We start from the raw sequence: 15,787 nt of genomic DNA, 5'->3' as shown, positions 1-15,787 counted from the left end.
CATGACAGTAATTCTGTTTGCTTTGGAAATTTTGTTCTGCAAACAGAAATTTCTTCTTTTGTCCATAAATATCTGTTGTGTGGCTGTGCATGAGGTCTGGAAACATAGGAGTGATTTCTTTGTATGTGTGAAATGAGCATAGCTTCCTGAACTGGCACAGTGCTCATCCTCTTCTCCAGCTGAGGGTTTGGCCCTGGTAGCACAGTAGGGTCGCTGCTTCCCTGTCAGCCCTTCCGTGGCTATAGAGAAAGCATACTCTGCCAGTGTGGAGTTCTGAAGATACTCCTGACTGGGTTAATTAAAAATAATATAGATATTCTGACCTGAATATCTGCATTTGAATTTTGGTCTGTTTGCTTTAGTTGGGGTTGTTGTACACACCGGTGTGCTGCCAGCAATGGAAGTAGTGCCGCAGTTTGTGTCAGAGCTGTCTCCATCCTACTATTGGTACGTCTTGAAATGGAATATTTTTAATTAGTTAATAACTCCAGAGAGCATCTGGATTGGTGTATTGGACAGAATTTGAAAATAACTATCACTGATGATGTGATTTGGGGAGCACTTCAGCATCAAGATGAAGGTTATTATATAATTGTAATAATAATAATTCAGTCCACCAGCTAGCACTATAAGAATGGCATATATCCCTTTTATTGGAAGCATTCTTCATCTGCTGCAACCTTAATGTGAAATCTCTCACATAAACGAAGTTAAGCTGGAGTTATAGATGGAAATACTTGCTGGTACTGCCAGGAGAAACACATTACAGGGACGCTGCAGGTACTCCCCACAACAGGTAATTCTCTGCAAAATGAAGACACCTCTAAACTTGTAAAGATTTTTTGAGTGTCATAGTTCTATGTACTTCTGCCATGTTATAATGCAGCTGAATCTAGATTAAAAACTAGCTGCTTAAGAAACAGATTTTCCAAACCCTTTTTTCAAAAAGGCTGCTGTTTTCCTTTGGTCAAACGTAGGAAGGATTTGGGTCCCATTATGATTTCAGGATTTCATCGATCCTGCAAAATACTTAGTGAAAGTGTACAGCGTCAGTGATTTTTAACTACTTGGCAGCTACCTGAAATAATCTTTCTTTTTATTTTTTTCCTCCTGTGAACACCACCGTAGAACAAACTCTATTTTGTCTCGTAAATCCTGTGGTAAGGAGGCTTCAATTTAATGATCTCACTAGTACACTACTTTCTCAGTCACCTTCAATACCACTTAAATTACTTCTACTTGGAAATTTTACATTTCCTTGTATATGTAAAATGGAGTATGATCTTCCCGGTGCAATTTAATCTTTGTTTTAATTTGGTGAATGACTTAAGTATATTAACTGCTGGCAGTAACCATTGCACATGTCATGGACCTTGAGGTTTCCATAGGGACAATGTGATTCCCCATGATTGCTTGCAGAGATACTGGTAAACCAGTGCCCTGCTCAGATCTGACATTTGTTCCTAAGCTTGCTTTTGTCTGGGATTGCTATAGCTATAGTCGAGTACTGGATATAATCTGGCTTTAGTTGAGTATTCAGGGCAGGTGCCACATCTTAACTTCAAAGCCTGCTTATGTCACCCGCAGCAAAGAGTCTGCTCCATCTTGCACAAAAATAGCGTAGGTCAGTACATATTAACAACAAATCAAAATATTCCCAGGCAACATGCTAGACTGATGCTCGTGTACTGAGGGGTACATTTGTATCAAAACCAAACTCTTAATTTATTGCAAGCAGGTTGTACAGGCAGAGCATCGGAAGATGTGCATTTGCAGGATGGAGAATTCAGAGAGACATAAACCTGGCTGTTTGGTGTGCAGGATATTATGAGTTGGGGAGGTGCTGGTGCTCACCTTATCTTAATGAAACTTCCCAAGCTAATCTCTATTTTAATGCATTGTTTTATCCAGCTTCAAACAGCAAACGTTTTAGCAGAATAAGGCTATCAGGTTTTTTCCAGCAGGAAAGATTACAGCATAGAACATAAACATAAAATTATGAATCTTCATTTAGAAAGTCGTGCTTATTTTGAAAGAGATGAAATGGCGTAATGAATGTTTTATGTCATTTCGGTGAAAGCGTGATGCCATTAATAATTAGAAAACTAAAAATTCTGACTCTTCTAAAGCATCTTCTAGCAGGACCTGACCAAGCGCAAATGTCTGTGCCTGTCGTGCATTCCTAGCACGTCCGGGATGAAACAGCACAAACGTACAAACTGAATATCATTTTATTTAGCATATTTTTCACTTGATGTGATTTCACTTGACATGAGCTGAACTTACCTAGGGGTGTCTAATGGCTGCTCCTGTTCTCTTTCACAAGACCCTATGGTGAGAAGTGAAATGTGAAACAAAAATAGCTGGTTAACTATCCACATTAGTTACCCAGCGGTATATGCATCTGTTCAATGACCTGAATTATACGTAGTTAGTTTTGCACATTTCTTTGAAGTGCAGTAAAGCAAAAGGAAAGGAGAGATCCAAGATCATCTGAACATCTTCTCCACCCTTTTCTTCTCCCTAAAGTGAACTCACTGACTGTTGAATTGTTTGGAGTCAATTTATCAGTCATCCGTGGAAATACCAAATAATTAAAAATTGCTTTTTCTTTCTCAGTAAGGCTGCTTTGACCATTATCACAAGACAGAAATGAAACTGGCTGTTAACCTGGATTGACATTTATTGTTCACATTCTTTATACAGTTTTGACATATTCTCTTTAATGCTTCTGGGAACAAAACACCATTGAATTCCTGTCTGTCGCTCCGCTTGCTTAGTTTGTAAACTGTTTTCAAACAGTGCCAAGCTGACGCTGGGTGTGTGAGCGAGGGAGCACGTACATGCCATGGTCCGGCACTGCCTGTCCCAGCTGTTGGGAGAGATGTCCTTGTCATCACGCACACAACCAGGACACGTTTCCCCGGGATCATTTGCTGTGTTTGGTTGCAATGTACATCACTCTGAGCCTGGTAATCTAGCTGTACATTTCCTCTGTAATGTTCATAGAGGCTGTGGATGGGATAGAAATGCTTATGTATTAAGATAAAAAGGGTTATTTACTGAGCTTTGGGTTTGTGCATGTACCTGGTATGTGGTGTTGGCTGTTTGATGTTCCCTGCGGTGTTTTTAGCAGCCTATTAGTGCCTATTCCGAGAATATTGCCATTGCAGCCTGTTAGTGCCGTCACAGGGAGCGGGACTGAATGCCTTCCTGGCAGCCAGCAGGTTATTGTACTCCCCTTACACAGGCCAGTCTTGATCAGGCTTTGTGGGACGCAGCTCCAGCATCTCCACCCTGGTCTCTATTTCTGCAAAGGGAAAAGACTTTCGGGATCTTCTGTTACCACTGGATGCCAAACTTCCTTTTAAAAGCCTCATTCTGTATGTACGAGATACCTTAACATATTACATTCACATCCATATCCCACTTTTTGAATGACACTTACTGGTTTTGGCATGGTTGCCACAGTGCAGCAATGGTGTCCTGCTTCTCAGCCTTCTCTGTGGCATGATTGTTCTGGCTAATATTCCTTGGGGTTCCCTGCTTCAAACTGTCTTGAAGTTTCTTATGTATGGACTTTATAAATTTGAAAGGCAAGACTTCACTTGGCACAATGTTCAAACAGATTTCATGGGGTAATAGATGGTTTTCATTACTGAAAAGTGAGCTTTTTCTTCTCGAGGATTACTGTAATGGCATTCTGAGAACAAAAGGTTGCAGTTCCTGATTCCTCTGCACGTCGCCTTCCTTGGCTGCATCAGATGCTCTTCCTCTGAGCACTCTGGCTCCGCAGCCTGGTTTCAGGACTGACCCCCATCCTTCTTCCCCTCCCAGATGGATGCTGTTATGAAATTCTCCCAGTTTTTCTGTTTCCCTATCACCACACCCCACCTTCTACTGACAGTTTCCTTGCCAAAGCCTTGTGTTTTGGGGAGCAGCACAGCAGTTTCCTATTCCTGCTTCCTGGCCTCTGCTCAGCTCCATCCGTTCACCAGATGGGTTCACGTCACTGTTCTTTGTCACCTTACTTTTTATTTTGGCACACCAATGCCGTCAGTCTTTTCTGATAGAAGGTGAGAGCGCCAGGGAACTGCCTAGCTGAAGTTTCTTGTCATCCCTTTTACAGGGCTCAGCACAGTGTCCTGCTACCCATCTGTCGGTGTGCCAGGATGACCCTGCTCAGTGCTCTCGCAACATCCCTCCTCTCCTGCCATTGGTCCTCTCTCTGCGCCACCCTTCGAGTGAGTGCTTTGCCCAGGTTTGGTGTGTCTCCTATTCTTTCAAGTTTTTATCTGGAAACAGTCTCCCCCTATTTACAGAAGAAATACTCCGACCAAAGATATAAAGCAGTATCTGCCTTCTGTTTTGCTGAAGTTGCCACTAGAAATGTGAAGTATTCCCTTCCTGAGCTCTCAGCTATCTATTTTTGAGTGTGACATCCTTAGGACAAACATGAGGTCTGCTCTGTGGAGTTCTGCCCAGTTTTATCACTATAACAAAGAAGAACCAGCAGACTAATGTAGTTTTATTTTTAGCTCTCACTATGCTGCCTCTTATAGGCTGAACAATACCTTGTTCTTTTTTCTTTTTATTCTCTTTAAGTACACAAATGTGTACGTCCGTGCATACCTATGTGCAGCTGCAGTGGCTATGTGTTTTGGTGTTTGTGAGAAGAAAGGCCAGAGCAGAGCATGGACATCTGATCTCGATTTCAGGAGACCGATGCGTGACTGCTTGCTCTGAACAATTGGATGCAAAACACCAGCTCCGTTTTCCGCTCTCCTCGGGGTGTTAAAGAGGAGTAGCACCCCTTATGGCTCAGACCTCAACGCCTGCCTGTTTGTTCCCTGTTTGGTGGCATTAAGTGACCATTGCATTTATTTTGTTTGGTTTTCATAGCTGTATTTGCTATAGACTGGAAAGTAGGTGGCTTTCCAACACTTCAATATTGTCAATGCCTTATTTACATGAAAATCTAGATGATCTCAAAGCTTTAAGCCTCATCTATTCTATCTGATTTCTCAGCATTATTATTCACTGGCTTTCACGTCATGAAAAATATATTTCCATCAAAATGGAAGGGAAGGCCTCTAGCTTTTGAGGTCTGGCAAAGCTAGCTAGTATGAGAATTTGCTTCGGGCCTGAGAGGTGCAGTAATGAATCTTTTAATAGCTCCTGTTCTGCTACCTTGTCCTTACAGAGAGTAAAAGATTTTTTTGAAAATATCCCCATTTATCATAATGGCTTGTGAGTGGAGAAAGAGAGGATGAAATTAGGCTCATGTGTGTTACTGTTTTTTTGGAAGAAACATTTCAAAAAAAAAAAAAAGGTGCTGGAAAAACAAACAAAATCAACATACATGGTAAATTCCCACTTCGTGAAAATCTGAAGTAGGAAGACCTGATGTGTCCTTACATTGATAAAAGGTAAATGATGGCCCACAAAGATCATCAAAGACTTTTAACAGGTATAGACCAGCAAACTCCTGCCTCATCTTGGTGTGTCTGTGGAAAGCCTGGTTTCCAGTGGCAGAGCAGATCGTCCCATGTTGATTCAGTTTATCCCTGCAGGTCTTTGTGGTGGCTGTGTTGTGTTTGTTCAGTAGGTGGACTCTTCTGAGTTGTCTGCCTTCCTACTTTGAACTGGGACAATTTCAATGAGTTAATAATACATATTTGTAGTGAAGAAACACTCCTTAAATGTGTTGGCTAGTGTAATTGCTGTCTAACCAAAGAATTATTTTTAGTAACAGAGAAATAAAGAAAAGGAAAACAATGACTACTAATGCAAGAGAAACAGCATGCTCGCCTTTCTCCTGCTCTTCAGAGTCCGGCGGATTCAGCCAGGGGTGCTGCACTATGGAGGCTTGTTAGCATCCCAAGCTCTATGCACATGGTCACAATGGTGATGATTTATCCTCTTCTCTCCAGGGTCTAGCTGGAGCTATTTTTATCCATTTCCTAGTGTTCTTTTGCACCTTGGTCTTCCTTAGTTGGTCTGTGACTGCATGGAGCGCTGCTGCCTGGAGTCTCAGCGCTGAGATGACCTGAAGGATGAGTCCTTAAGCCATGCTGGGGGAATGCCTGCAGTGCTCCGGCATGGTGGGGTAGATGTCCTCACCCAAGCAAGCAGTGACTCTGGCAGTCGGGCAGGTCATGGCTCAGAAAGACTCCTGCCAGGTCTCCTGCGCAGCCTTGGGCTTTGGGTCAGGCAAAGCACTTGGCAGAGGATGTTCTGGCACAGACAGCAGAGGACAGCAACTAGTTAAAAATTTGCTAAGCAACAGAAACTCTCATTTCATTCTTTTCGAAAAGGAACATTTTCTTTCTTGCTTTTGATTTTATTTTTTTTTCCCAGATGGCCAAGTCTCAGTCTCTCATGAACTGCTTTAAAAAATCAGAGAGCAGTAAGAGAGGGCAGGAGCCTGTGGGCAGCTCTCATGGTGCATGGGCAGCATCTGCAAGCGGGCTGCCATATCAGTGCCTGGGCAATAGATGCAAAATTCATGTCTCTTCCTTGCCTCTGGCTGCCATCCCTCTGAAGGGAATCCATGCCCAGAGTATTGCAGCATGTTTGTGCTGCTGGGGCGACCCAGCTTGTTGCCATGGCTGGAGGCGGCTTTGTGCCGGAGCATTGAGCAGTAATTGGGCTGGTGTTGGTGGGTCCCAATTACAAACATCTGACCAAGCTACAGTTGAGTGGACACCGCTGAAAGCAAGAGCCCGGGCATTTCTGTGTCGGTGCTCATGTGGTATTGTCCCAGCTCCCAGTCTGCTGCTGTTACGGTCTCAGCTGCTTGTCGGAAGGACTCTGTTTACATATCGGCCTCAGGAAAGACAGCAGCTGCTCAGGCGAACAGAAAGTCACTTTGACCTTAAAGTGAAACACTTCTTGTTGGGTAAACATAAAGCGTGTCCCTGAAACAAGTGTTAGTTACTAGAATATGAAAAATGAAATTCCTTAGTCTGAAGCACATAGAAAGAAACTTTGGCCAATGCTGCCTAGGTCTCATTCCTAAAATACCCAGGAGGGAAAAGGAATCAGTCACTTCCAGCTTTATTTAGGCTTTTTAAAGCAGAACTTACCTGGAACCACTCAAAGCTGATAGATACAGAGTAAAGGACAAGGGCTTGCTATAAGCAGGCAGTTTTCAGGGTTTATTTGTGTTCCTATTATGCAAATGCTCATTGCTGTACTTTGAGAGACAAAAGAAATACATCAGAATTAATTTCACCATTGCCTTAAGTTTTTAAATCTGGCTATGTCTGAGGCATTCCCTTGCTAGTCCTACAGATGGACGTTGCCAGCTTTGCCTTGTAGGAGAGGATGGCTGATAAACCAGAGATTGCATCCCTAGATACTGTGCTTAGGGAGGGTGTTTTCTCCTGGCAACGATCCACATTTCTGCATGATCAAAAAAACCAACCTCCCCCTCGGCTTTCCTGTATATACCCAAAAAATACCAGAAATGCGTAGTTGAGGATACATATAACGCAAGTGTGGTCCAGCTCCATTTTGTACCAGTTGTTGTCTTTAGTGGGAAGAGGACCTGATCCTGTGTCAGGGAGCAGAGCCGTACCAACTCCTGTGACCTTGCTCCCAGGAGATTTCCATCCTGTACCCATATCAGCTGTAGTGGGTGATATGACTCTCTATTTGAGGATGCTATATTTGTCTTTATTAACAATAAAGAACTACTTATTCTGTCCAAACCTTCTGACTACATCCAACAAATAAGCACCTGCATAACTGCCAAGTGTTTGTCTCCTTTGCCCTGGGACAGTGACCCAAATCACTCTTTGGGTGAACTTTTGGTGGGAAAGTGGATGGGTTCAGGCATGGCGTAGGCATCAGGAAGCAGTACATACCATCAGCTGTGCAAGCAAATGCTTGAGAACTGCGTGTAAATTGTGCCACGAGAGATCCCCACGGTGTGCACTGGGAAGTGAGCAGCGACTGGGCTCTGGAGCACTGCAAATCAGTACTGGGGGCTGCGGTCAGGGTCGGCACAATCCGGTATCTCCTTTCACTGAGGTTCTTCTGATCCTCTGATAGCAGCTCTTCCCCAGGATGCTGGCTTAGAGCTGTGCATTTCACCATCACAGTCAGAGCTCAGTCTTCGTCTTACCTCTAAAGGAAATATTCTGAAAAATATTCAGCTCTTCAGATAGGTGACCATCAGCACTTGTTGTGTCTCAAGTATTATCTCTTAGGTTGATAAAGTTGGATGGTCATCGTTGGGGAAGGAGAATTCCTGTCTGCTGTGCCAAATAGCCTAATGCGTTAGTGTTTGTGATGCTTCTGTTCCACTTCGGTCTTGATTTTCGGCTGTGAGAGAAAGTGGCTGCTTTTAAACTGGTGATCAGGGATTCTGATCTGCCCAGGCACAGACGTGGTCCCTCCTCATGTCCCCATTCTTGTATATTTGAGTCATACAAACAAAAATGCATGTAAACGTTTAACCCCCTGATTTCATAGGGATCTGTCAATACTGGTTTCCAGCCAAGACAAATCTTTTTTTCTTTCAAGTTTCAAAGAAAACCGAATATTCACATTTGCCCTCTGCCTTCATATACCATGCTGTTTCAAGTAAACAACAGTGCAGCATCAGGGGTGTAATTTTATCTTCCTAAATTGCGTTTTTCTAGGGTATCTGACCATATGTACAGCCTAATCTGTCACTCCCAGGCCAAGCTCTTTCTGCATGGCTGGAGTCCAGCTGATGTCAGGAGGAATCCTGAAGCCAGCTACTTTCTTGGTGCTTTTTTGCTGAAAGGAGGTTGTACCCATGTGGGTGTTGGTCTCTTTTCCCAAGTAACAAGCAATAGGACAAGAGAAATGGCCTCAAGTTGTGCCAGGGGAGGTTTAGGTTGGATATTAGGAAAAAATTCTTCACCCAAAGGGTTGTGAAGCACTGGAACAGGCTGCCCAGGGAAGTGGTTGAGTCACCATCCCTGGAGATATTTAAAAGGCATGTAGATGTGGTGCTTAGGGACATGGTTTAGTGGTGAATGTGGCAGTGTTGGGTTAGCGGTTGGACTTAAAGGTCTTTTCCAACGTAAATGATTCTGTGACTGTATGATAATCGGTGTAGTTCTTTGCAACCGTTTACTTTGGAGCTCTTGGGTGTTTAACGCTATTTTTCCCCATGCATGAGTCAACTGACGTGTGATTTTTGTGAGTGGACGATGTGACAGGAGTTGCAGTTCATTGATTTCTGATAGTGACAACTTTGCCTAGATTGAGGAGGTTTCGATTTTAATATCTTGGAGACATCATGCCTGGGAGCAGAGGACAGGGGAGCACAGCATTCCAAAGGCAGCTGTTGCTTTTGGTGGTGGGATGGTTTTGGCTGTCTTGATGCCAGTAGAGGAGTCCAGAGATGGCACTGAGGTCTCCTGCTGCAGGGAGGCAGAACCACCACAGCCCTCACCCGCTGGTGAAGGCCTGATCTAGGGGCAGCTGCTCAGTTCCAGGAGCACAGCTCCTGCCTCGAGACCCAGGGAGGCTCTGTCATAGCTTACTCGTGTCCAGTAAGGGTAGTGATGTATCCCTGAGGTGGCGAAGGGGGTGCAAACCCAGCCTGCCAAACTGGAGCTCCACCATCTCTCTTTGCTCCCTGTTTGCGTGACAAATTACTTATTCTGTAACATCCTCACCTGCTGGTTTCTCATCTTGGCAATCGTGGTGTGAAGCAGCCGCTGTTATGTGAGAGGGTATCTCCCATGGCCTTTGGTCACTCTCCAGCCTTTGTTGTGTGCACAAGTACCAAGAGCAGTGATTTTCCACGTGTGCGCTGCAGCCTATCTAATATTTTAATGTGTAAACAGAAATAAAATATTCATAAAATAAATATAAATATTTAAATAAAAGGAGCTTAAGAATCTCTTACATCTTTTCAGTGCTTTCTGGAGATCACCATAATCCGAGGGACCCTCATCTGGATTCAGGCGGCTGCAAAAGCCTGTTAGCCCAGGGGCTGCAGGACCACAGCCGTGGCCAGGTTGAGGGAGGAATTTGGGGGGGCGGAGAGCGTTATCCAAGCCAGGACAGGCTTCCCCCATGATGACAGTGGCAGCACTGTGTGCTCCAAGTCCCAGGCACTTTGCACCTGCCTTGCAAACTAATACGTTTCAGTTCAGGACTTTGGCATCTAATCAGGACCTTATCTCAGAAATTCCTCAAAAAAAAGTTCAGTTGCTGTATTTTAAGTTGTAAAACAAGAAGGAAAAAAAAAAAGGGCATTTTGTATAACGCCTTTTGCAACTAGCAACTAGCAACTAATTGAAAGCTCTTTGCTGGTATACAGTAAGGATGCAGACACACCTGTGCATGCAAAGAAAGCATTGCTGGCAGCGTGTGAGCTGACGGTAACACAGGGCCTTCCCCTCCAGGGACACCAGTTCAGAGCAGCTTCTGATCCTGGGGGCTCTGGGATCTGCGTTTGATGAAATCTTTACTCCAAAGTTAGAGGAAAGCTGGGGAAACCTGTTAGACAAGGTGCTTTGGTCTCTGGTGTAGGAATGAATTTCTTCAGACAAATACAGTATTTGCACAGATGCTGCCTTAATCTCAGTCACCGTGTGCAAATAGCAAATTAATTCTAGTTCTGACAGCTGCCTCTATATTTAACTCCTCCTGTACCTGAGTACTTGCTATTTCACCTTCTAAGAAGACATAAGATGCATAGCTGATTTTTTTGAAATACGAAAGAATTGAACAAAATGCAGGGAATTGTCTACTGTCTCAGAGCCACTGGATGTTTGCAGAATTTTGTTTCAACAGTTTGTTGTTTAATATCCTTAAAAAGGAGGTGCACTTACATACTTTGCAGAAAAATAACTTACGAACTTATTATATGCTGTCTTGCACATGCTTCCGGTGCATGAAAAAGGATGCGCAGGAAAAGGATTGTGGTGAAAATTTCTGTTTTCCGCTGTCGCACTTACTTATTTCCCCTGACTTTTCTGCTTGGGAAGACTGTTAGAGGTTGCTGCTTCCTACCTTTCTGTCAGACTCTTAATTAGCAGGAGCATGCAGTCCGCGCAGCTGGGGCTTTGTGCCTTGCTATCGTTTCCCACTCAGAAGATTTCCATTCATTCCAAATTGGTACCCAGCCCAAAGCCCTGGCTTCCCCCCCGAGACCCTCAGCCTTGTCTACAGGACTCCAGTTTAGTATTCCCTGGAAGAGATGCACTGATGCTCCCTCGCTAGACCTACAGGCTGCTGGTTGGAGCCATAAGGGAACGGGAGGAAGAATTAGCCTGTGTGTTTATGTGGCTGTGCTCCAGTAAATATTTTGATGCATCTGCTGCCAGCTCTGGTCTGAGGGAATCTACCTAGCATTTAAATTTTGATGGGGAGCTGTTTTGAATAATAACAGTGCAGCCGGCTGTGAGTCAGTGCATGTGTGTTGACTTAAAAAAAAAAAAAAAAAAAAAAACCACCCTCAAAGCTTAACGCTTGCTGAACGCTGAGCTGCAGTGCTTTGCTTTTTCCCTCCTCCTTTCTTCTCTTCTTTCTTCTCTTGACTTCCTCTGTTTTGTTTTGTTCTTGGGGGCATTTCACATAGATTTTGTTCACTGGGGGTGGGGGGGGTGGGGTGAGAAGAATAAAAAAAAAATAATAAATCAAACCCAGCCAAAATAAATCCTCCCCAAAAACTCACAAGTAGCTTTTGCAATGGGTGCTGTAATGGGTACGTTTTCTTCTCTACAAACGAAACAAAGACGACCATCAAAAGGTAAGACCTCCTGTTTTGCTTTTCCTATCCCTTCTGTGTATTTGCTAGGAAAGAAATTTATATTGGGAAGGGAGGAGAAAATGAACATGTGCCACTCGCAAGTACCCCAGCAATGTTTATGTGAGGTGTAATTTGTAGAGGAGAGTGGGATGCAAGGTGGTGGAGGAAACGTGTGGGCATGAGGAAATTGCTGTGGAGGGGCTTGGGGGGTGAAAAGCATCTGAAATACTGTAATCCTTCGTACAGGCGTGTACGAGGGGGAGAAACTCAGTGGCTCCGTATGCAGAGCACTTGCAGAAGAGACCTGTTTATTCCCAAATCTCATGCTTTGTAAATCCTTTGAGGAGGGAATAAAATGTAGCTATACAGCAAATTCTTCCCAATACCTTGTGCTTTCTTTCTCGGAAAGTATTGTTAGAGGCAGTGTTGCATATTCAGTAATCCAACACTAAGTGTGCAGTACTAATGATGGGTGTTTTATAAAGATTATCAAGAGAGGAAAAAAAATCAGGATGTTTTCATAAAGAAGAGGCGGAGGAGGAGAAGCTCATGAAAAATGAGAAAGCAAGCAGCAATCCTAGGGATTTTAATCCTTAAATCCATAAATATTGGCTGTGAAATGCTGATGTTTCAGGAGGTCTGGTTTGTATAGTGTTTGCTTGAGCTTTGCTAGATTTCCTTCAGAGTTAATTCAAAAATTCCAGGGTGCTGCTGTGCAGAAAGTTGAAAGCACTGTCAGGGGCACGTCCATACAGTACAGAATAAGTATTGCCTAGAAAACACAAGGAAAGACTCTGTAACTTGGGCAAGTCTTTCTGCTATTTGGGAACATTCCCTGCCAGAGCCTCTGCATTTAACAGTCTCTCAGTACTTCTAGGGTAGGTCTCTATTTCCACCGGATCTGTTGCTCAGTTCATAGATATACTTCTGAATTGCAAGTTGGTATGGATTTTCTAGCAATTTAAATTAAAAATTGTTTTAGGAAATATCAAACATGAAGTAATCACTTTAAAGAGAAACAGGGAAGGGCTGTGCAGGGGATTTGATTGTGGCAAGTTTGTGACTGAGTGTAAAATTCTGTGTTCCTGGCGCAAGACGGGTAGGGTAGGGTAATATTTTACATTAGAACGTGTGCACATAGTTTACAGTTCACCTTTCCGTGCTACTATAACGCAACCATAATTGTACAATTGTCTGGGATCTGTATGATATCATTTAAAATATATCATAAAATATCATTTAAAATGATATCATAACTGTATAATTGTCTAAGGATTGAGTTGCACTTGAAGCTGTGAGACTCGTGTTTAGGCACTGCAAAGTACGCGAGAGCTGAACACGATGTGCTGGGGCATGGTGGCTGCTGTGACACCAAGGGGTGTCTTATCCACCTGCCAGAAGCCTGGGAGCTGGATCAGATTTCCACTAAATGTAGATAATGTTTGGCTGAATATATCTGTTCTCTACCACTTTGTTGTCTTGTGATTGGCTCACCTCTCTAGTGGATGGAAGAAATTGCTTTTTGTTGGAGTTCACGAGCAGTAAAAATCCAGCATCTGGTCACACATTCGAACATTTACAGTGGGATTCAATCTTGCTGATGCCTGCTGGCAGTGGTTGTTCAGCTATATTTATCAAAACTTGTGTTCCCAGAGTTATCTCCTCTTGGCTCTGATGCGTTATCCATGTGGTTTTGCTGATTAGTAGGACACCCAGTTGGAGAGAGCAAGTTAGAAGAAATTCCTTTGATTTTCTTGGTTATTTTCAAAGCCAGTTCAGAATTTCACACCTTTTAGTCACTATTTACCAGGCAGGAAAGAGCATTACAGAACAATGCTGCTGTGTTTGGCTGACTTCAGCCTGTTGCATATGCTCCTCTAGACCGATACCCAGAGGATCCCTCGGATCTCCAAATAGTTAATAGAAGTCAATCACCACATGATGATTCCTTAGTGTTGTGCACCTTGTTCCCTCAGCATGTCCTCCAGCCCCTGATCATCCCGGTGGTCTCCGCTGGACCATGCTCTAGTGTGTCCATGTCTGTACTGAGGAGCCTCAAACTGGCCATGGCCCTCTGGATGTGCTCACACAAGTGCTAAGCAGGGGGAAGGATCACTCATCCCGGTGCTGGCTGCATGGGTGCTGAGGTAGCCCCCTGGGGAGGTTGCCTTCTCTGCCAGAGGGCACCTCGCTAACGATGCCTGGGTGTAACTGCTTAGTTTGATATCGCTGTGTCTATCATTTGTTGAGTAAAGTGTTTGTTATCTACTTTATTATTAGATTATGATCTACTATTAGTTATTATTTATTATATTTATCTGCATGTTTATTTGAATATTTCAGGATTTATGTAGGAGTTAAACACTGCTGCTAAAACAAGGGCTTGAAGAAATCATTCTAACAGGGCTAGATCTACACCTCTGCAAATACACTGTCATCTTGGTAAATGTGTGCTCTTCCAAGTAGTTTGAAGATAATTTCTATAGCCTTTTCTAGCTAAGCAGCTGACACATGTATCTGTGTATCTTTGGTGTAATAAACTAAAAGCAAAACCCATGCATCTATATTGTTTTAAGAACAGGTAAAATAAACAGGTCATTTCTAAAGTGAGGAGTTTCCAGAGATGGGCTAATATCAGTCAGCACATGGTGGATCCTGGCAGCGTGGGCTCAGCTGGCCTATGCTGAACCCTTCCGGCTTCAGTGCTGGACGCAGCTCTGCTTGCGCTGCTCCCCCTCGCACCCCGCTCGTGGCTGGATCTGGGGTGCTGGCAGTGGGACTGGTGGCTGGTTCGGTTATTCCAGCTGCGAGCAGTAATGCTGGAGGATGTATTGTGGCACTGTTCAAGAGTACAAGATCTAATTCCTTGTTTTAATGAAAATGGGGAGCCTGAATCAATAAAGGCAGGAGGAGCACAGAAATTGCCTTAAAGTTGAGAGCAGTGGTCCATCAAATGCAAGACCTTTTCTCTGGGAGTGGACAGTATTGTGAATTTCTAGAGGAGGAGATCATTCATTTAACTTGAATGTGAAAACTTAATCCAATATAATTGGGCATTTTGTCTCAGCAGGTTATGAGCCACGTGCCCTGTCCTGTGGGATAAAGATTTCTGCTTCTTAGACTTGCAATCGTGTCAGTAAAGCTGCAGAAGTGTTGTCTGTTCACTGGAGTGCCCCTGGATAGTCTATGAGATTTGTGCTGTTTGCTTCGGTAGTGGCTCGGGGCAGTTTGTACAGTTGTAGATTATTTGTACATTTCATTAGAAATTACTTCCTCTGATCTCCTCAATTGATGGTATTTTAACTTCATTTACTGTTGAGATTCTTCTTGTCTGCCTTTTCCAGCATTCTGAGTTGGCCTAGTAAAAGATAATACCTCTTTCTACCACGTTTGCTTCGCTTGTAACTCAGCCCAACAAAGCTGCGCAGCATTCCTGGGGTCCTGTCAGAGCCTGGCTGGGGGTCCTGGGGGACAAGCTGACCGTGAGCCAGCAGCATGTCCCCACAGCAAAGGTGGCCAGCAGCCTCCTGGACTGCACTTAGGCAGAGCATCTCCACAGATCGAGGGAGGGGATACTTCTCCTCTGCTCAGCACTGGTGAGACATCCACAGTGCCATGTTCAGTGCTGGGCTTCCCAGGACAGGAGAGATGGAAAATGGCTGGACTGAGTCCGCTGAGGGGCCACGAGGATTATTAAGCAATTGGAGCATCTGACATATGGGGAGAGGCTGAGAGAGCTGGGGCTGTCCAGCCTGCAGCAGAGAAAGCTCAGGGGGATCTTAGCGAGTGTATAGATACCTGATGGGATGGAGTAGTGGTGATGGAGCCAGGGTGGTGCCCAGTGACAGGACAAGGGGCAATGGGCACAAACTGAAATACAAGAAATTCCACTTAAATATAAGAAAAAAAATTTACTGTGAAGGTGACTGAACAGGCTGCCCAGTATCTCCATCCTTGGAGGTACTCAGAACCCAACTGGATGCAGTCCTGAGCAACTTTCTGTAGTTAACCCTGCCTTGAGGAGGGGATTGGACAAGACAG

General features: G+C 44.0%; 1 protein-coding gene across 3 annotated transcripts in view; it reads left to right on the top strand.

Moving 5' to 3' along the window:
• Positions 1-15,787, top strand: part of KCNIP1 (potassium voltage-gated channel interacting protein 1) — a 443,945-nt gene that overhangs the window by 150,877 nt on the left and 277,281 nt on the right. The window contains exon 1 of one of the 3 annotated variants that reach the window (XM_075766509.1): positions 11,591-11,746. The exons of the other annotated variants lie outside the window; for them this stretch is intronic. Coding sequence (XP_075622624.1) covers positions 11,686-11,746 — 61 coding nt within the window. The 5' untranslated portion in view covers positions 11,591-11,685. Of the gene's footprint in view, positions 1-11,590; positions 11,747-15,787 lie in introns of those variants that run through there. 3 annotated transcript variants of the gene reach the window in all.

The sequence above is a fragment of the Balearica regulorum genome, chromosome 14, assembly GCF_011004875.1.
Source record: "Balearica regulorum gibbericeps isolate bBalReg1 chromosome 14, bBalReg1.pri, whole genome shotgun sequence".
Classification (NCBI taxonomy): domain Eukaryota; kingdom Metazoa; phylum Chordata; class Aves; order Gruiformes; family Gruidae; genus Balearica; species Balearica regulorum.
Note: the sequence above shows the minus strand (reverse complement) of the source record. Positions and strands in the feature narration are given on the sequence as shown.